The 21,718-nt window shown below is 37.1% G+C and overlaps 2 protein-coding genes across 8 annotated transcripts in view; both read right to left on the reverse strand.

Annotated features, from left to right (window-relative positions):
* LOC146454235 (uncharacterized) overlaps positions 1-21,718 on the reverse strand; it is a 223,135-nt gene that overhangs the window by 42,244 nt on the left and 159,173 nt on the right. The window lies entirely within an intron of this gene.
* LOC146454236 (uncharacterized) lies at positions 3,147-19,733 on the reverse strand. Its single transcript, XM_085095695.1, has 13 exons — positions 19,535-19,733; positions 19,299-19,355; positions 17,818-18,120; positions 14,572-14,839; positions 13,799-13,894; positions 12,692-12,748; positions 11,289-11,343; positions 10,373-10,415; positions 9,532-9,633; positions 8,967-9,045; positions 8,140-8,325; positions 7,167-7,215; positions 3,147-5,793 (listed from the first exon to the last, which is right to left on the reverse strand). Exons 1-13 carry the CDS (start codon positions 19,604-19,606, stop codon positions 5,760-5,762), a joined length of 1,401 nt encoding a protein of 466 aa, XP_084951821.1. The 5' UTR covers positions 19,607-19,733; the 3' UTR covers positions 3,147-5,759.

Here is a 21,718-nt window from a genome sequence, read left to right on the forward strand (position 1 = left end):
AACGGACGTTCGAAAGTTTTCTGGAGATTTGATGTCAATAGAGTTATTTTGCTGTTTTTCAGTTCTGTTTCTGCTTCTCATACAGTGTACTGAATCCGGGTTTAATGAAGTCTTGCTATGGCCGATCGGCTCCCGTTTCCTTAGTCCGCGTTCGACTGCAGTCTTATCCTCCGCCATACGTCGTTTTTGTATTCAGATACTTGTCGATTAAAGACGATCAAATCAAATTTTAACATTGAAAATCGATCGAAATCGATAATCACAAGAAGTCTTGTGATCAATTTTTATCGATTTCCAATATTTGTCGATTGAGTAGTATCGAATTCCATCGACAACGATCGATGTTTATCGACTTTTGAAATTATCAACATGTTTACCTACGCCCTGATAAACAAGCAACTGACCATTCGATCAAAACATTAAAGATTGCTCAAACTGGCATCCTCATTTGATTTGTTTCAAAGGGCACGAATTCGCAATGGCACTTGGCAAGACTCAACGCATAGTACGGTTCGTTAATTTGTACATTTTAAGAAATCAAAAACAAATTGTAATTCAGTGATTTCGGAAAGAATTAAGAAATAAACTACGAATTGATGAATATGGCTTATTACACAGGAGAAAGTTAAGTTAAGTAATTAATGCTGACAACGAAATAGGGGTGTAAGGTATGCGATGCCAAAAGGAAAAGCAACTCAACTATGAACTTTAAAGCCTCTGACGCCGGAAGCTTAAACCTAAATGCTACTCTACAGACAGGCAAGCTTTGTATCTTGGATATTTTTCCTCAACAAGCCTTCTTGTTTGAACCAGAAGTGTTATCAAGGGAAAACGTGCACATTTTCTCGTTCACAAGGACAAACTAACCTTAGCTTTCTGTGATGTGAAAACTTGCTTCGGCGAGCCGGCTACCGGTAACTTTGTCCCCGACCTGTCAGAACACAGCTCTGGAGCTGGTAAATCCGTTGAAGACTACATTAATTTACCAACAAAATTATGTCATTTTCGGTTTCCGCACCTATTGTAAAGGATTGAAATTTTCCATTGTTTTCAGGTCATATGATTGTCATATGACAGGAAGTTGTAACTGGAAAGGTATGTCAGTAAATGGGCTATAGGAAACATGGGCTTCGACTAAAGAAAGGTTATATTTATCTCAAATAAAGTTGAATTCCTCACACTGAAGTAGTCTCGTATATTTTCTGGTCGTTTTCCCTATTTATTTCTTTTAGAATAGCCCTAACAACGAGCCGTTGGATTCAGAACTGTACTGCCAGTCACCGCAGTAGATTCGTTAAGTCTTGGTAACCGAGCGTCCTACTCAAATCCCACGCGCGGGCGCTACGCGCCCGAGTGATCCCCGCCTAAGATTCGAATAGGACGCTAGGTTACCAAGACTAAACGAATATATATTTATAAATAAATGAGAGGAAACGACTAAAAAGTACAAAAGTCTACTTCATTGTGAGTAATTAACTCAACTTTATTTGAGATAAATGTAATCTTTACTTAGTCGAAACCCAAGTATCCTATAGCCCATGGATTGGTTTGATATTTTCTATAAATTAGTCGAAGAGCATAGAAATAAAGCTATTCTCGCAAAAAAAAAAAATGTCTGCCATGGTGTAATACACCCTTGCTCAAAGTAGTTCCTGTAGACACCCGGGGGGGGGGGGGGGGGCGGGGTGGGGTGGGGAAGGAGGGTACTAAATAAAGCTAATTTTACACGGGAATGCTCCGCCCAGAGATTTAACGCTTTCACATACCAACTTTAATTTGCTGAAATTGCACCCCTTTTAAGCACATAAAACGAAACATTGAAGAGATTTAGAATTACGCTAACGGCAAGCGGAAAACCACAGAAATGACCGCGTGACCGTGTTTATCCTTCATTTGACGCTCGCTGTTTTCAGTTTCTCTTCAGTAAGATTGAGTAGTTTTGTGTTAGCATCAAAGGCCAGAATTATTTTGAACTATTGTCATATTTGTACTCATTTTTTCAAGAAAACATAAACGCAAATCTCTCGTTTTCCGTTTGCCGTAAAGGCGATTCTAAATCTCCCTATTGTACTCCTCCCAAATGTACCTGACACATTTTGTGATTTATTCTCGCAAAATTGTTAACTTTTGACAATTTTGTCATTTTCTGCGGCGAAAGCTTGGATGTCCCTAAACACCATTTGACTTCATAACATAGTGCGTCACCCTAAAACAACGTAACGTCCACAAAAGCCGTTTAAAATAGGGACGGTAACGTGAAATGACCGAATTCAAGGTTTTGTGAAGAGCGTGAACACACGACGGTGAATTTTTGACGGCCTCAACCAATGAGAAACAAGACAACGAAACCAAAGCCAATCGTGACTTACTCGTTTTCCCGCGCTTGACGCCGGTTACATGTATTAGATTCGAATTCTGATTGGTTCATTGCGCTGTTTACGTCTGTCATTTCAGTTGTTAAAGAATAAGATCCGAAGCAATCTTAGGCCCAGTTCAGAAGCCGAACTTTTCATGAGCCGAACTTAATTCAAATTAAGGTCGGCCCAAATCACGAAAATCCCGCCTTTTGATTCAGACGCTGAACTTGATTAGCCGAACTTAATTTACTTGAAGCAAATTAAACCAATCAAAATGTTAGCGGGGTTTTTTTATTATTATTTCTATTTTTTTATTTGAAATACATTATAATAATTTATGCATTAGGTTCGGCTCATGAAAAGTTCGGCGTCTGAATCAAAGCCGTTCCAAAGCCGAAATTCCCGGCTGAGCCGTTCCAAATTGACACAGCCGTTCTCAACTGATTCAGACGCCGAACTTTTCATGTACTTAATTCAAGGTATTAGGTTCGGCTCATGAAAAGTTCGGCGTCTGAATCAAAGCCGTTCCAAAGCCGAAATTCCCGGCTGAGCCAGGCGGGAAGGACGGCTGAGCCGTTCCAAATTGACACAGCTGTTCTCAACTGATTCAGACGCCGAACTTTTCATGTACTTAATTCAAGGTATTAGGTTCGGCTCATGAAAAGTTCGGCGTCTGAACCGGGTCTTGGGTGTTCCCCTTCTTCCATGTTCTGAATTCTCCTAACTGACTGCCATACGTTTCTCTTTAAAGTTAGTTCACAGAATTTGGTGTTACATCAAACAATATCATCAAGCTGATGATTTTCTTTATTCTCATCACCTGTCTGGTTGACAATGGTTTGATAATGCAAGAGGAAATTACATATTGATCACTCCTGGGAGTGACAGGGTTGACCTCCACTTACTTCTTTCAGGGGTACCAGCGGTTGACTTCGGTAGATATCTGTTCGGGGGTTCGGATTTAATTATAAAGAAAAACCTATAGCTTTCTCCGACAGAATGTCAGCTCAAATTTTCCAAAATGGGAAACTAATTCATTTCGTTTTCGGAGAGGTAAATATCTCACTAAAATCTGAAATAATGTCAGCTAGGATTTTCGTAAAGTTACACAAAGCTCACAAATTCAGGAAATAAAATTCCTTTTCCTAAAAGTGTATGCCAATTAAATTTTCAGCTTAAGCATCCAAACAGTATTAAAGGCCCGTTAAAACGGTTTCAACATTTCAACAAAAGTTGTACGGATGTTGAGCGAATGTTGGATGAACGGAGTGTTCAAACGGTTCCAACAAAATTCAACATTTTCAAGAACAAAGGAAATGTTGAATCAATGTTTGAATGACAGTTTAAACCAATTAAAACTTGATTCAACACGCTTTTAACAAGTTTTCGACATATTTTTACACTTTCAACAATGTTGAACGACCTGTTCAAACGCCCCTGACATTTGGTTCAACAAAGTGTTGAACGCATGTTGAAGCAAATGTTGAAACCGTTTAAACGGGCTTTTAGCTGACAAAACGAAGCCTTTAAAAGGCAACTAAACGACCATGGAATACAATTATTACGTTGGTGTTGGGCGCCCCCTTTGAATAAAGTTGTGGATTGGTCAACAACAAATACATTAAATTGTAATAAATACAACAAACTTAGTTTGCTTTAAAACTCCCTTTCCCATTATTTTTACAATTTACTCTTCGTGGTCTTAATTAATAAGCTTGTTAAAACCTAATATTTACTAACAATTTATTTTCTTAATTCAGCTTGCATGGTTATCACAGCCATAGAAAGGTTAACTTCTGCTATTCATCAGCATAAAAAAATTCTCCGACTTTTCACCGACTACCTAAAAGACACCCTTTACCAAGAAAGCCAGTGATAATGCAGAAGTCAATTTATTTTTGAAATAAAATTACCTTTGCCAACTGGGAAACTCTTTTGCAAACCTCCTGGTTAGACAAAAATGTAGAATTTGGAATTTCTCTGACTTGATGCAAAATTCCCTGACTTTTCCCTAACCTTGAGAAAAAAAATCAATTTTCCTTCACCATGGCAACCCTGGCTATACCGTGCATTAAAGTTGTGGCCAAACAGGGATCCATTTTAGTCTATGCAAGTTTTATTTTAGGCCAACTTGGTAGAGATTAACAACTGTTACAAGACTTGTGGTTGTTTCTGTAACAGTCAAAAAATACATGCGACAACTTAAGCAACACACAAACAAATTAATTTCAAGTTTGAAACTTGTTCTGGGTTTTGTCTACATTTGGCAAGGACTTACAGGAACGGATAAATTACACTGATGGTACCAACGTAGAATAATAAATTATTTTACAAACACATTTATTGCCAGTCAGTGAATGAATTATTTTTAGTCCTTATAATTATCCCAGTGTTCTTCAATTGAAGGAGGTATGCCTGAAATTCTTCAGAACACTATGAATTAGTTTCAGTATGAAATTTCTGACAATCGGAACTAAAATGTTGAAATAATTTTTCAGCCTAATAGCTTCTAGAAACAAGTAAGAGTTGACCTGATAGCAATGCATTTAAAGCTACTCAGCTTTCCCCCGAAATAAATATTAAAAACACTCCACACAATCCGATTTAAGATGTACTATAAACTAAGATTTCACCTTCACTCTTCCCTTGGAATACGTTAAGCCGAGGTACTCTTAAATCCATCCACACTTCTGGGGGATATGTAAGTCAAGTATTTTCCAATAAGGAAAAAGGGAAGTGAGGAAATCTACTATACTCAAACACGACCCACGAAACTACAATATAGATGGTGTTTGCTGTCTGCCCCCATCCCCCCCCCCCCCAACTTGGCCTCAACAGATGGTGTCATTATTGCATAGTCACCTCTCTGCCCAGCAGATTCAAACCTCATTTTTCTTGTTTATCTAGCAATGCTGACTATTGCTAGCTGAATATTTCTGTATAAAATCAAATTTTATTTAAAGCCAATAAATTTTGTTGGTAGTGTTCATGGGATAGGTGATGTCTTTGATAACCCCCCTACCCCAGACGAGGTGGGTCTTCTTCAAACAAACTTGTTTATGACCTGTTAATCATCCCTGGGGAAAATTCTAAACTGTAAATATCTTATAATTAGCTTACTCCCCCTGGGAGTGCAATAAGGCCAACAACACATTCAACTTTCCCTGGGGGATATAATAAGCCTAACATGCTTTTTCCTACATGGAATCTATTTCCCCCTGGGACAATAATAGATCCTACATAATTTTGCATTTTTTAAATTATAAAAATGATTATTATTTAATTATGTTTCAAATTTAGGATAATTGACGACTTTGTCATCTACCACTAGTGCTAATTAACCTACCAGCAACTAATTGAAAATAGTGTAATTTAAATATTTTTAACTAGATTAAATTAGTATTATGTTCGTCTGATGCTCGTGTTGGCCCTGCTTCTAAGAAATAAAGAAAAAAGAACTAGAGTCAATTCCTTTTCTGGATACCTCAAGAGAGAAATCAAGGCAGAAGACAATTTATTTTCCTATTTTGTTGATTTTGTATATGTATTTCTCTTTAATGCTACTCGAAGGCAAAAACTTTCAGCTACTCTTATAATTCAAGGGGAAATAAAGTTTATGTAAACTATGAAAAGCTGAAACTGAGAACAATCTCTTAATCAAAGAGATGGGATCTCATTCTGAGAACAGACACATTGGTATATGTGAAGATAGCCAGTTAAGGACGGTGCCTACTTTTGTTACTGCGCATACATTATGGCATCTCAAGACACTCGAGTTTCCTATGGGTGGTGCCTACTAATACAGGGATATTTTTGAGTGCTTTAAAACTATGCAGAGAAAGCAGACCTTAGCCAGTGCTCTTGGTATCGAAAATGAAAACTGGGGGTAAGCATGCATTTTTCAGACGTAATAAAGCTTCAATTTGGGAAAAAAACACCATACATTGCTTTAAATTTTATTGTTTTTAAGAATAATTGTTGCTTAATTTAATCTCAAACAAATGTGTGGTTACCCCCAATTTTCTTTTTGGATTCCAAGAGCCCTTGTTGATACCTGCTTTTGCCGCATAGTCATAAACAGCGCAAAAATACTTCATTAGTAGGCACCGTCTATAAGTGTGCACCATTTTAATAATCTTCCAGGAGTAGTGTTAATAACCAAAAGGTATTTAGTGCCATTAACTGAATTATTGCCCTGGGATGAAATTCACCGGCTTCTCTTCAATATTTTGGCAAATGAAAATGACTATATCTAAACGCCTATAGTACAGAAAATAGGTCTAGCTAATAAATATTATTATTAATTACAACTTATTAATTTTCCAACTTTTTTGTTTTCCTCGTGATTTTAAAGCTACTCAAATAATGAAAATACTTTCCTTTTTCATTCGAAATGTCTTTGATTGTAAAAAAAAAAAAAACAATATCATTCAAGCCGAACTTTCGGGTGAACTTTACCAATTCTTGACTTCGGCACTGATGCAAAGCTTAATAGTTATAAGTCTGGCCCACCTAGATTAGCACTCGCTACATGCAGGCCATTCCCTTTTGCCTTTTTTTCTTGCTGACTTTTTTAATAAACCTTTTTTTTTTGTAAGCACCATACAAGGTGTAGCCTGCAAGCAAGCTCTCCAATATTGGGGTCTCATGGTAGACATACATTTAGGGTCCAAGTGGTGAGGGAAGCAAACCACAAGAGGATCAAGCCAGGGGCTGCAGGAAATCATCTTGCTGCTCGCATCCTCACTTGAGACCCAGATTTACAGGCTATAGAAGGGTGTTAACAGCCGTCATGCCAAATTGACTTACCTCTGTGTTTTAAAAAGTTTCATGGTCTTTTTCATCATTGGTGCTGGCACTGAAGATCAAACAGGAGCAAAATTAGAACACTGACAATGTGCACTTGAAACTGATCTGCCTGTTGAGTTTTTAGTTTTCTGGTACTGTAATATTTATTAATTGTATTAATTATATTTGGAACAACAGCACTAAAATGGTTCATACTATTGACCAGACAAAATTTTTCACACAATTAAGACATCCACCATAGAAATTAGGATGCTGAGGATCTACAAACAGTCTACACCCGCTGAAAAAAAGATATTAGACATGCTAGCTGGTCACAGATTCTAGAAAATATCCATACCCACCCCAGGAAAGGTCATTGGGAATTCTGAGGGGTGGGGTGGGTATCACAAGCCAAAATTGGTAAAGGAAAGTATGGAGCTTAAATGGAATGTCCAGAGGGGTGAGGGGGGGGGGGGGGGGGCTCAAACCAAAACACCTTCCATTGGGGGGATGTATGGATCATATTTTCTGGACCAACACAATAAGATCAAGAAAACTAGTCAGCAGCTTGCATTTTGCTTTCATGCAAATCAGACCCCATTATTGGCTATTTGTACATAATTTCTCTCTAGTTTAATACAATAAAGCATGCATGTGTGTTATAAAAATAAACAGGAGTATTATAAACTAAATAAAGACTTAATTTCTGGCTTGCTGGATATCAGAGTTAGTTCTTTCCTGAAACATAATTTGGCCTTAAAATTTCACAGATACCTTTAAAGTCTAATGCCTCTTGATCATGACCAACTATTTTGCTCACTTTGGACAAAAGGACAATCTTTCAGCCTTGGGAATTATCTTTCCAAAATCAGCTGCCTGATTTTTTCACCCCCCCCCCCCCCCCCTTCCCCTCTACCACAGTAATCATGAATCTACATGTAAGTTGGGAGGGGATGAGGGTGTGGGAAAGGAGCAATCAAATGTGCACACATACCTGCTTGTTTTTTTGCAGGTGAGGACCCTAAGTTTCGATGGTGTGCCTGTGGAGCACTTCTTGAAGGAGCTGCCACAGGGACACTAGGATGAACTCCTGAACCAGTTCCAAACTTAGCTTGCTTTCTACGCACCTCACGGGGAGGCTTAGCTTCTGTTGTAACATAAGCAAGTTGGACTTGCCGTTCTTTAAAAAAATGAGTATTAAAAGTAAACATAAGTTAATACTTTGTTAATCTAGTTCTAAAATTTAAGTGCAATATGATTCATGACTTTGATTGGAGCACTTTTACTACCAAGAAAAAGAATGCGAATGACTTAAAGATGGTTAATAAATAAGGTTCTCAGTTTTAGCAATCAGGAAGATAGTCAAGTCAACTGTATTTAACTCAAAAAACCTAAATACAAAATTAGAATAACAGAGCTCTTACAAGTGTCTTTTGGTTATTTCAGTCTAACTCTTGCTTCACCCAAAGTGAAAACATTCTTTAAATATGCTTTAGTCAATTAGAACTAAAATGACTGGCAAAAAAATTAATGAATAAAGTAGTCAGAAAACTTGTAAAACAAACTGTCTAAAACAATAGATAAGAAACTGTGATAATGCATTGCTGGGGAGCGGAAACAACTTATGTTTGGTTTATCAACAGAGTTGGAAAAAAAAAAATAATGTGGTCATGATCACCATAAAAAGATTTGAGTGCTGGCATTTTGAACATTACTCCTTGGTCAGTGCAATAAAAGTATAAAAACTCACAGGACTTGTGTAAATGGACCTCTGAAGTGAGGCATGTATCAATAGGAAATTGTCTGATCAGACAGACTTACCAGGTTTTTTTGCCTTTTGACTGGCAGAAATTTTTTCATTTATTTTCTTTAGCCTATCTTCTCTGTCTCCTTTATTTTCCTAGAGAGTAAACAATAAAAATAAAAATACAGTAGAACCTTAACTGTCTTCAGTGACCGGTCCTGCACTTAGAACATCCAGCCGTAATATATCAAACATGATAAAGATTGTTTCAAAACAACCACAAGAGGGTTGACAAAATTGGGCATAAGCAAGTTTTTTTAATTTTAATCATGCAACTTCTCAGGGTTCGAGGTGTTTCCATATCTACCTTCTGAAGTAGTGATGTCCTTTGTTTTCTTTTAATGCATTATTATTATTTAACGAATTTGAGAGGTGAAGAAGGCCCACAGACTCAGAGTGAAAACATTTCAGCTGATATCGAAAAAAGTTTGGACCTCTATTCGTTATTTTTATTGAGGATAAGGTAAGAGCCTTCATGCAGGGGCCCTCTAGATCATATATAAAGAAATTTCCTTGTTTTCCTTTCTACTCGCCAATCCTTTAACTGAAGTTGTAATGAGAAATAGTGAGCTGATCACTCACCATGTATAGCTCCCTCCAAGTCTGATTGCGCCCAGGCTTTGTACCTTTAAAGTCTCTCCAACAGTGTCTTTCCCATAAAGATTCTGTATCCTCAATGAAATACTGCAAAATAAATCAGTCAACATTAAAAAATATATAAAAAATACTCCACAGTGCAAATTTCCTAGCTCTCCTACTCTTTATGTTTACAGTGCTACTAATAAAAATAGCTTTTGGTTTCACCGAGCAAGTAGGGAGTAAATTGCTAAATAATTTTTTACTAAAAAGTCATAATTTAATGCTTTCAACTTGTTCAGTTTTTAAGCATGTGCTGAGGATTTTGTGCATCAAATTTTGTAAAAGACTCCACAGAAAAACAGGACGGCAATTTCTATGGTCTGCTATACTGTTATAGACTATAAAAATGAAGTCATCAAAAATATGTTCAAAACTAAAGTGGAACCATGAGCCACAAGCGAGTGGTTTCACTGTCAAGTTTTGAACATTTTATGGTGCCATTTTATAGTCTATAGATGTACACTGTATAGACCAATTAGAAAACTGCAGTCACTTTGTTTTTACAATAACATGGAAAAAGTATGAGCAAAACTCAGACTTTATTTTCCACTGAGAAATTTAGCGCTCACGTAAATGACATGTTACAACTGATGTCATTTTTATTGTCTGACTGTGTACATAGACAATACCTACAAGCCAATAAGTGTATGGGAATTTTGACAGTTATTGTAAAATGCAAATTCTTTAAAACTTTAACTGAGTGAGAGTGATTGTGATCTTTGAGTCTACTACTCTCAATACCTAGACTGTCAAGAAAAAACAACTGAGAAATAATTCATCTTACTGGGTTGCATTCTTCCAGATGCAAGAGTTGCTGTGGATTGCACCTTTAAAGAGATGGACAATATCGAATAAGACCTTACACTGTATATTATACAGATGTTTGCAACAACAAAAAATAATTAATAAAAATAAATTATTTAGAAGTTTGGTTTGTCAGCTTTATTGGGAAACATAACACAAAGAAAAGAAACATAATAATGTAAGAAAAAATATATTATGACATTTTCCAAAGGGGAGAGTGCGAACGGGAGGCAAGTACCCATGCAAGGTGCTTCCAGACAAATAGATCATTTAATTATATAATTATAAAAAATTATATATTAAACTATTTACATGTAACAAGCTTCTTTCAAGTGTTGGATTGTTAGTTACTTTTATTATCTCTGAAAAGACGGAATACAAACATTTGCCTAGGCAAAGATTCAGGATTTCAATATTTGAATTATTACGCGAACTACCCAACACCATTTTGACTTCAAATTACTCCTTCGATTAAGCACCGATTCTTCGCACCTCGAACACTTGCATTGTAAATGTCTTCACTCACGCTAACGCTTATTTTAGAAATGCAACCAGTCCCCATTGTTCTTTCCCGCGGCATGCCTCGTCTTTTCGCCCACGGCAAATTTACCGCGGCACACTGTACCTCGTCTTCACCGCGGAACGACCGTGTTTTCACCTAGGTGGACGCGCGGCCACTACCCGCGGTAAAGACGAGGTATGCCCTAGTCCCGATGGGTCAATAGTTCCAGGCGGTACTGTACATAAAAGTAGTAAAAAAAAACTAAATACAAGATGTAATAAGCATTTACACTGTACAAGGATAAAAATTAAAATACCTATGCCTGATTAAAAAAAGTACAAGGAATTAATATTAATGATATAAACAATTATTAATTAATAATACAGAAACTTACTTCTCAAGAACTGGATAAAGAATATCATAGGGAACTCCACCAGTGTCATCAAGTGCTATAAAACATAATTCAAACATAAATGTTGAGGTTATATTAATTTTGCAAATACAGTCAGTCTGCGTCACGCATGACCAATATTTCCAAGAATGAAATGAACGTTTAAATTCAAATTCCGATTTGTAATCAAACTATTAGGGAAACAATTTATTGTTATATTTGAAATACTTACATTGTAAAATGCTGTATGTTAAGAAAACTTCATAGCTTTACACCATCAATTGATAAACTAGGAAAATTTCTATGGGACCAGTCTCACTGGCGATGTTAAAAACTGATATGTAAACTTCAAAACTCTTAAACTCTCGTCTAAGGTAAGCTCGATTTCTAGCCGTTTTGGGAGCCCGCGACTTCCTTGCCAATGATACCAGACTCCCAAAACGGCTGGAAATCAAGCCTTCCTCTAAGGCGATTGTTTCAATCTATTAAATGTAAATAATTATTATCAAATTGTTTTAATTTATTTCTTTTTTGTTTTGATTCAAATGGTATTGTTAGTGACTAGCCACGAGATTACATTGATGACCAATCAATGTCTGCATCTATGACTATAATCAATGTAATCAATGTCACTAATCAATGACTGGAAATTTTGTGGCCTATCAAATGATTATTCATCAATTACTCATTGATCATCGGCAATTAATCAATGACTAATCAAAAGACTGCCCATCAATTTAATACCTATTGAATACCCATTAATTGATGCCATTGATGTCATCAATTAGTTATGACTGGCTTCTACTAAAAAAATTTTAAAAGTTTGCAAAATTAAGATATAATTCTCATTACCTGTTTTAGGGAGAAAATTAAGTGTGACAGTGACAGTAACAATTCAAGATATTAAATCAGTGCAGCAGGATATTGGAAAAAACCATCTCTCTTGGATGATCATGACCCCATAATATACATAACTTTGACTCCAAAAACAATTTTTACAAGATAGGAAAGAAGCAAAAAAATTTAACCAAAGGAAACTCAATGTATCAAAGAACATTTAGTAACTATAAATAATGGATTATTGGTATTATGTAGACACTTACATGGTATTAATTTTTAATTATAATTAATTGAAACTTCTGATAACAAAGGATTTGGAAAAACATTTCAGAAAAAGAAGTAGCGAAATTAAAAATGACGTTCTGGCAATAACATGTCACCATTGTAATTGTTATCATGTAGTTGCACACCTTCCTTTCTTTATGTAACGTTACTGAACTTATAATAATTTACATTTGATAATGGTGACATGTCGTTGCTGAAACGTCACGTTTTAATCTCACTACCTTTTATTTAAAACTTAATTGAAAATTATAAAATACATATTAAGTAATATTCACACATACCATCCACGTTCTCAATCAAGACTTTCATTGATAACACAAATAGCGAGGAAACAACAACTACAACAAGAAAAGAATAAAAATTTTTATTATTTGTGACCACTTCTGAGGTCTGAAACTTCTTACAAATGAACATATTAAATAAATTGAGCTTTATAAATGAATATGCATGATTTACAAAAAGTGCATCTCCATGCTCATTTTTAGAGGATTATTGACACAGTGACAAAAAGATATGAACAATATTCCAGATTAATTATTTTCAAGTGGTAAAATATTTCATTGTTTAATCAATTTAAATGGCTTTTGCATATCTTCAAGCTACCATGTAATTTTCTTTTTATTATATAGACAAATATAAACATTTGACTGACTGTTTGCACAAACAATTTACTGTGAAAAAGCGGGAAATAACAGCATCGATATCCTCACTAGTGAGGATATGGAAAATGCACCACTTGGCTCTCAGATGTAGTTTCATATCGATTTTACGAGTGGTGTATTTTCTGGTAAAACACAAGACAGTGTCTATATAATAATTACATATTAATAATTATTATTACTTCCCTGGTCTAAGGGAAACTCGCCCTGATTGAAGCGGCGCAGGTACAATTAAGGTTTTTAAAAGTTCCTAAGCTTCGATTCAGGAAAAAAATAATTTCAAGATGGCCAGATCCAGTTCCCACTAAAAAGAGAACTTAAGCAAAAAACAATAGGAACGGCAACCAGAAAGAAGGAAGAAAGAAAACTGTATGGAAGAAATCATGGCTGGGAATGTTGAATGCTCACAATGAAAGAACAAAAGAATAGTAGAAAAGTAGCAATCCTGTATTGATGCCACAGCTATTAAATCATACTTCCCCATCAGTGGAGTATTGTATCCCACCAGAAATTGAAATTCTACATTTTTATATGCCTCAAATGCAGGGAAAAAAACTTGATAGGGAATTTTTTTTTTATTTCTGTCATTTGCACCTTAATTTTTCGGGATTCTCTTCTTTAAATTTGCACACAATAATACATGGCCACCAGATGAGTGTTTGAAGAAATCCAATATTGACTCTGTTGAAATTTTTTATGGATAAACATTGATCGATCAGGAACACTAACCTCCATCAGCGGGGGCTGATTTTCGTCCAGAAAACACTTGGGTGCGAGATTTTCTAGACATCAATGCATGCGCATCAAGTTCGGTCCCAACCACACCTTCAGAAAGGGAGAAACAACAAAAGAGTGTCATGATAATGGTTACTTTTAATGGTTGGCTTACAATCAGCAACTAAATATGGATATTGCACAACAACTCTTTCATAAAGTGGCAGATTCAGAACTCTGTCTGAGAGCCTAAAAGTTAAAATGTTTTCAGCTTGTAATATGAAAAAAGTGGCCAGCTATGATCCTGGCATTATACTTACGGTAGATGTCTGGATGCTTAGTTAGAGTTCCTCCCCTACATCTGCCAACCTTCTTTTTTAATGTACAATTATTCATGATTAATGGGTACTCGCATTGTTTTAAAAGTTCTCGGACAATAACATTATTTATTGCACTCGCCAATTTCCAGAACTTTCAAAACATCACTCATACCAATGAAACAGTAATCATACGAGAAGGTCAGACATGATTAATTCTATACTAATACTGTATTGTGGGGCATTAATTAATCCACAATACCAGTATGACTTTCCTTCCAACAGGAGGTGAAAATTATACCATGCATGCTTCCTTAGTTTTGAAACCATATTTTAGGGTGGTGTGAGTTTTATTCTACATTGAAATAGTTGACACTACAAAATGTATGAAAGCAACTGACATGTCAAAGTGTGTTTACTAAATAAATATTTCTTGGTGTTATTATAGGGATTGTGAAATTTAATTGTTACCTTTTTTCCTTTTTGGGGACGTACACATATTCCCAAATTCAGGTACTCTAATTGGTTTATAAGTTGGTTGAATGTCCGGAAGCAAAGAATTGTTAACTGATAGTGATGATGGCAAGGCAGGAAGCTCCAGATCTGGTCTGATGTTATCACTTGATGTCATTTTGGTTGATACAGCAGCAGATGCAGTACTAGTGGGCCTTTTCTTCTGTTTAACAACAACTGGTTCACAGCCGAATGAAACATCACAGAGCTGAGGTGCTGGCCTGGCCTACAAAAAAATGTGAAATTTAAACGTGTACGTTAAACAGCACAAGGCAATCACGATGCTGAATGCCAATGTTTAAAGAGTGTAGATCAGGGAATATTTATTTCATGCGCCGCCTCAAAAACTTAAAGCCATCCTTAAAAAATTGTGTTGTTCTGCAAAATATCCATGCATCCTCACACTGAAAGCCTTCTTTTTTGGTCTGTTCGTCACCCAACACCTCTAATATTAACCAGTTCAATGTTCAATAGGAGCTGTACTATAAAAGGGATAGCTCCTCCCACCTCTGTCACCTTGCCACCGCTTCAACACCACATTCATCATGGAGGAAGTGAGAAAGTATGTGGACAGTATGGAATCGCTTTTTTACAACAACTTCAGATTATTTAGACAATTTTTTACAAGAATTATATCAGTTACAAATGAGGTGTAAAAACTTGAATGTGCTTTTCAGATAAAAATATCTGGCTTTTTCCATGGTGCAAATGCACTTATGATTTCAAATTCATTCTGTCTATAACTATTCATTAGTTTGAAGTTTATTTGCCTTTCTTTCTAATATATTTACAATTTATCGAGTGGTTAATGTATGGCGAGGTGACCTCTAGAAACCACCAGGCTTATAGTTGAGGCCACCTCGTACCTAAAAAATATATGCTTATATAGTTTGTGCAACAAGTGTGCGGCTTAGCCTGATGTTATCTATTGTATCTTGCAGAGTGAACTATGCAATGTTGGCAACTCAGTACCTACAATGAAAGGAAAGCTGGCCTGGCCAGGCCAAGGCTCCTTTTATAGAGAGAGGAATCTTTGACTGTGTTTTAAAACTGCAACTTTTAAGATCTGCCCTTCCTCCCCCCCCCCCCGCCCCCTCAGAATTTTCAATCACCTTCCATGGGATAGGGGAGAATATTTTCTGGCTTAGCTACACATTTAAATAATTATCATTCATGGATAAACAAAAAGTGACAAATTATTTTAATCTTCCAGAGCTAGCCTGTGAAATTGCATTCTTGAAAAGAAAAGGTTAACTGTTTTAGAACAAAAAGGTTAGAATAATATTATTATTGCATTCTACGTAGAAAAAATGCACTCCTAATACAGATTGGCGTCCAGATTGTATGGGACAAGGTGAATGGAATAAATGGATCTTGGGACGCATATCTGGCATCCCCTGTAGATTTTGCAGGGGCAGATGACATCATCACCAACTTGGCAAAGGAGAGAGAGCCTGGTGACATCAAACGCACTCCCCAATCTTTGCTTACTAAGTTAGTACTAGACTGTTCACAGTCCCCCTATTTTTCCGTGGGATTCTCGAGACCGGTATGCTTCGATGGAACTGCCGCCATCTTGGTTTGTAAAAGCGAGCGCGATCTGGGGAGAGTGTCTAAACTACCGAGGGGAGGGGAGTGGAGTTTGGAGGCGGCGGGAAAAATAGGGAGACTGTAACAGCTTCTCACTGTCTCGTGTTCGAGGGGCGTGCCGAGACTTTGTCGCCTCGACTAATTGAATCAAACAAAAAATATACTCCCCAGAGATAAACATGTCAAATTGAAGGAAATACGATAGTACTGTTTCTGTACCATTTGGAAACAAAGTACAGTTGCGAAATAAAATGAAGTTGCGAAAGTCTTTCGAGTGTAGGCTTGAAAATACAGTACAGTACATCAGCTATTTGCAAAGTGAATTTCAATACAAGCGGAACACATGCAGTGAAGCAAACAGCGAAACCTTCAGATACATGCCGCATATTTTGTAACATTTATTTTAAAATAGCAGTCGGCGATTTCGGGAAGAAAAACAAGTACATTTCCACAGAAAATTTGTTTAAGATCCCGGAAAGAGCTGGAGTTGCCAGCATTCCTCTAGCCGATCTTTTTAAAGCACATCGATCTTGGAGTTGAAGTGGAAAACTGCAGTCTGCCGCCTGCCAAACGTCCGCTGATTTTCAACTATCAGACCTCCGAGCCGACGAGACAAACGATAAAAATCAAAACATTCCCCACGATCTTCACATTACACGCCAGCCGTATCCCCTTTTAGAACCGGCGGTGAAAGATACGTCAGTCATGCTGTCAATGCTTCAGAACTACTATTGTCTAATTGACCAATGAGGTGTTGCCGTTGCTGGTGCAACGGGCCTTTGGAACGCAAGACGGTGAGAAGCTGTTACAGTCCCTTAATTTTTTCGCTTCCCATCCCCAACTATACTAACACCCACTCCCGCTCCCCTCGGTAGTTTAGACACTCTCCCCAGATCGCGCTCGCTTTTACAAACCAAGATGGCGGCGGTTCCATCGAAGCATACCGGTCTCGAGAATCCCACGGAAAAATAGGGGGACTGTGAACAGTCTAAGTTAGTACTAGTTAACCCTATAATATATTGGTTGATGACATGCCCTTTGCAGTCATGTAGCATGTACTAACAGGAGCTCCCATGATATTAATTTAAGTATAACCCCCTCTTTTATCTTAAGTTTCTAACATTTTCAATTGATTAAATTGCAATTAGTGGATGGGGAACAGAGAATACCCAATAAGCAGACAATACATTATGATTCATGATAAGTATATGTAGAAGTCACCCCTTTGGTGCCACAAATGAAAAGTACATGTACTGTAAATTCCATCTACCCAACATGCAAAAAAAAACATCTTTAATAAGTATGTGTAGTCAACTGATAAAAGCTTTAATTTCTGAGAAACTTTGGTGTTGCATGACATTGGGAGGAAGTAGAAACAAAAGTAATTTGGTTTGATAAACAGAGTTGATAAAAGGTAATTTGGCCATGATAAAGAGAATTGAGTGCTGACATTTTGAGCGTTAATCCTTCCTCAGAATGAATCCTACATCAATTTCTCACTCTGAGAGGAGCTACATGTCTGAATGCTCAAACTGTCAGCTCTTGAATCTCTTTGTAGTGTCCAAACTATGTAATCAGCTCTATTGATAAACAAACATTGATTTGTATTCATACCTTGGATTTAGTTTCCCCAGTTTTGTGCCTGGACCTTACATCTTGGTTGTCGCCATGATCCATTTCTTCCTCAATTCCTGAAAGTGTGTCAGCACCATCATTCTGTATGCATGTGTGGTTTCTATGGTTACTTGTAACACGAAAGACACCTTTATCTTCACCCTTTGAAGACTTGGATTGACTGCAGTGATTGGGTTCATTTTTCAACAATTCTTTCCATTTTGTCACTAGGCACGAGGCAATGTCTCCAATGCTACTGCCATGTTTTCGATATCGATTTACAGCTCTTCCAATCCCAGTTGCCTAGAACATAAAGCACCACCAAGTTAGCTCAGTTGGTAGAGCACGGGACTACTGAGTGGGAGTTTGAGGGTTTGAACCCCAGCAAGAACAACACTCAGGGTCTTCAAAAAACTGAAGAGAAGTTAACTCCTTAATTGCTATAACAGTCATGTGCAACTGTTTAGACCTTCAGGTGGCTCAGATGAACACAAAGAAATGGCAGTTCATAAAGTAAATATAATAATATTAATTTTATCCTTTAATAGTTGGCCCGTCTAGATTAGCTCTCGCTACCTGTAGGCCAGTCTCTTTTGTTTCTTTTTTCTTGTTGGATTTTTTGAATAAAATTTGATGTGAAACTTGAACTTCCGTCTCCAATTTGGGGCACGTAAAAGAACCAGTAAGGGCATAACCAACCCTGGCTGTGACGGACACCCTAAGTGCCAGCATGTGTTCAGCTCGGCATAATTATCTGAATAAGGGCTTCTGAGCAAAATGAGACCACAACTGTGTGTAAGTCAGCCAGAAAGTCAATGAGATGTTGCTGAGAGCTGTGCATAAGGTGGTCATGACGGTGGTGTAGTGTGTGTAGCAGGGAGGGGAGGGGGGGTAGCAACAAGCAACACTCCTTAATTAATTAAGTTGCTTCAATGCTATACAGAAACCACATTAAAACCGAGCCATGTGGTCAGCCTTACTACTTTTTCATGTAGCATAGCATTCAAAACGATGACTGAAACAAGTTTTCTAGTGCTTGTAATGAATGAATGGATGCTGACCATGTATCTCTTTGCCTACGCAAGCAGAGGCAGATTTTGTTGAACTATCCGACTTTTTAATTTATTTTAAGATAATGTCTGATCATGTTTCATTCGGAATGGAAACCAAACTTTGTGTTTGACTAAGTATGGCTACAGAAACTAGTCAAATACAATCGTTGGATTGAGTTTGATTGGGTTCAATAATATTCACTACCGAACAGTCGGGCTGATCGATTTTCAATATTACGTCGACAAAGCGACATGTATTCTAATGAAAGGATTTTGTAGCATTAAGGATCTTCCATAACAAATGCTCCTAGTTTTGAAGTTTGTTGAGCAGCTATTTAATATTACAATATTTATTTCCTTCAGATCAAGAGAGCATCCGAGGGAAACAAGAGACCGGTTCTTTAAAGAGTACCCGGTAAGCTTACTTACTTTTAAGATGTCTAGAGTGATTTCCAATCGATCAAGTTCGTGAAGATATTTCTTTATCTACAAATTTCAACAAAGAAACACAAATATCAGTGCTAAGGAAGTTAACCGAACAAAACAATACAATAACTGGTATATTCAAATAAAAATAACTTTCGAAAAATATCATTCAAATTATTAAAAGCTTCGTCTGCGACTGGAACTTTGTTGTTCATAAAAAAAAATATTATTAAGCTTACCTTCTGTTCCTGAAGGCTTTCATTGTTGAGTTTTTTGTGGATTTTCTGTACGTATTTCTCCAGAGAAGACATAGTGGACGTAAAAGGATTAATTAGATGCTAAAACAATTGGGAACAACCGCTAAAATTACGAAAATTCTGCTCCCAAATCACATCCTTGATCCTTTTCCTGCATTCTCCATTCAGACCTCCGTGTACAAGTGCAGCCTCGAGTCCATGTAGGCAAAACTTCCGGCGTTTGGTATCCCCAGGCTTCGCTCGCTTTCTCCCACGAGTTCTATGATTCTTCCGTTTGTTGCTCAAAATCTGTGATGAAAATGTAAATTATTGTGGATATATGAAACATATATGGAATTTGTGTCATTCTTGAACAGGGTTTAGCTGCCTGCTGTTACAATAAACTTAGTAACCCGAGTACGGTATGAAAGCCTTGAAAGGTCGTACTAGTCACCTCTTGGAGAGGATTTATCGAAGAGATAAAATGAAGCTGGGGAAAGCATGGAGGTGTATTGAACCGTTGATAAAGAAACATCTATAAAGAAAACAGACTACATATTTGATCGAGGCTGCCTTGCACATGAACAAGGCTGCCTGCAATTTGAGCAGGCTTACATGTTCTGCCAGCGAACAAGTTACTTTGATCAGTGTATTAAGGGGGGATTCAACCTGAACGCCATTTTTCCGCCACTTGATATGGCTTTAATGAAACTATCTCGTTCACGTTTCAAGCAATCCAAAAACTCTACGTTCATCCCGCGAACCTATGTTGTGGGGTGTTTTGTGAATTTTTGGGTGATTTTTGGGTATATTTGGGAGGAGATAGTTTTTCTAGAAGGATTGGTAAAATTAAGAGAAATAAGAAATATTGAAGATTTAGTGACGTTTCAAAATTAGAATTTGTAGTTAATAATTAATAGACGGATACCAAATTAGTCCACTAGAAACCTGGGGTGCTCTTGCGTGGGTATCAACTGTCTGTTAGTGTTCCAAAAATCATTTTCTTTCCTCTATCCCTTCTTAAAACGTCTTCAAATTTCATTCAAATTTAGGTGTATTCCGCCCCTGAAGAGCTGCTTGCTTGGCTCGACGGCAGAAAACCCGAACAATTTGGTCTTAATAAGGCACGATTCGGCACTAATGTGACTAATGAAGAAACAAAATTTTGCTTTTGGATCGCTACACAAAATCAGGCCCGAAAGCTACTCAGTGAAGGAATAAACGCTCCTTAAGGCAGACGGTGTCTTGACAGGCTGAAAATCAGCTTCGTATCGAAAATGCGACGAATCGCGCATGAACAGTACTCCTGTACGAAACCGCAGATCGCGGGATTTAAAGAACCTGCATGCACGGAACGTACCCGCAAAACTACAAAAGCTAAAAATTTCACAGCTGTGCTGATAAGTTTTACGTTCGTAAATTGATAATTTTGACAGGCTGTATCTTTGAAATCACTGTTCAGGGAATAACAGTCATTTCAAAGAATCTAAAAAAAAAAGGGCAAGGCAGATTTCACGGTCAGGAAAAATATACTTCCCTGACCGTGAAATCGGCCTTGCTCTTTTTTTTAGATTATTTGTTTTACAAATTTTTTGATGATTAGATCCTTCACTACAGGATCCGGTACTTTTATTTTGTCGCGGTGGCCCTTACAAACACAGTTTATTAGTGGTTTTTACTAAATTTCAAAGAATGCCCGAAACGGTAAAATAATCCCCAAACATACGAGAATACACCAGAGTGAGTCAGTTTTATTCATTTTATTGAAAGAACGTTAAATTTTGGCATTATTTAATCTTCAGAATTGACAATATTTTATTTTTCATACAAAGTCTTATAACGCGTAAAAATTCTCAACGGCTGCCTGTAAGCCAATACCTCTTGTACTCAAAGGTCATCGTCCCACTAGGTAATTAATTATTATTATCTCTCCAGTGATGCCAGCTTGGTCTGCATGCGGTGTTCCAAGCTAAGCGCGGGAAAATGACTGCATGTGTCCCAAGCTATTAGCGGGAAAATGAGTGCATGTGTCCAAAGCTAAGCGCTAGAAAATGATCGAGTGCGTGTCTCAAGCTCGAGACACGCACTCGATCATTAAAACACAAAAAAGCGACTGCATGTGTTCAAGTTCAAGTTCAAGTTTATTAAGTTTTCCACAAAGTTACTTATAATGAACAACGCCTGCAA

This window comes from Pavona decussata, unplaced genomic scaffold (assembly GCF_977016875.1).
Source record: "Pavona decussata unplaced genomic scaffold, jaPavDecu1.1 SCAFFOLD_307, whole genome shotgun sequence".
Lineage (NCBI taxonomy): Eukaryota > Metazoa > Cnidaria > Anthozoa > Scleractinia > Agariciidae > Pavona > Pavona decussata.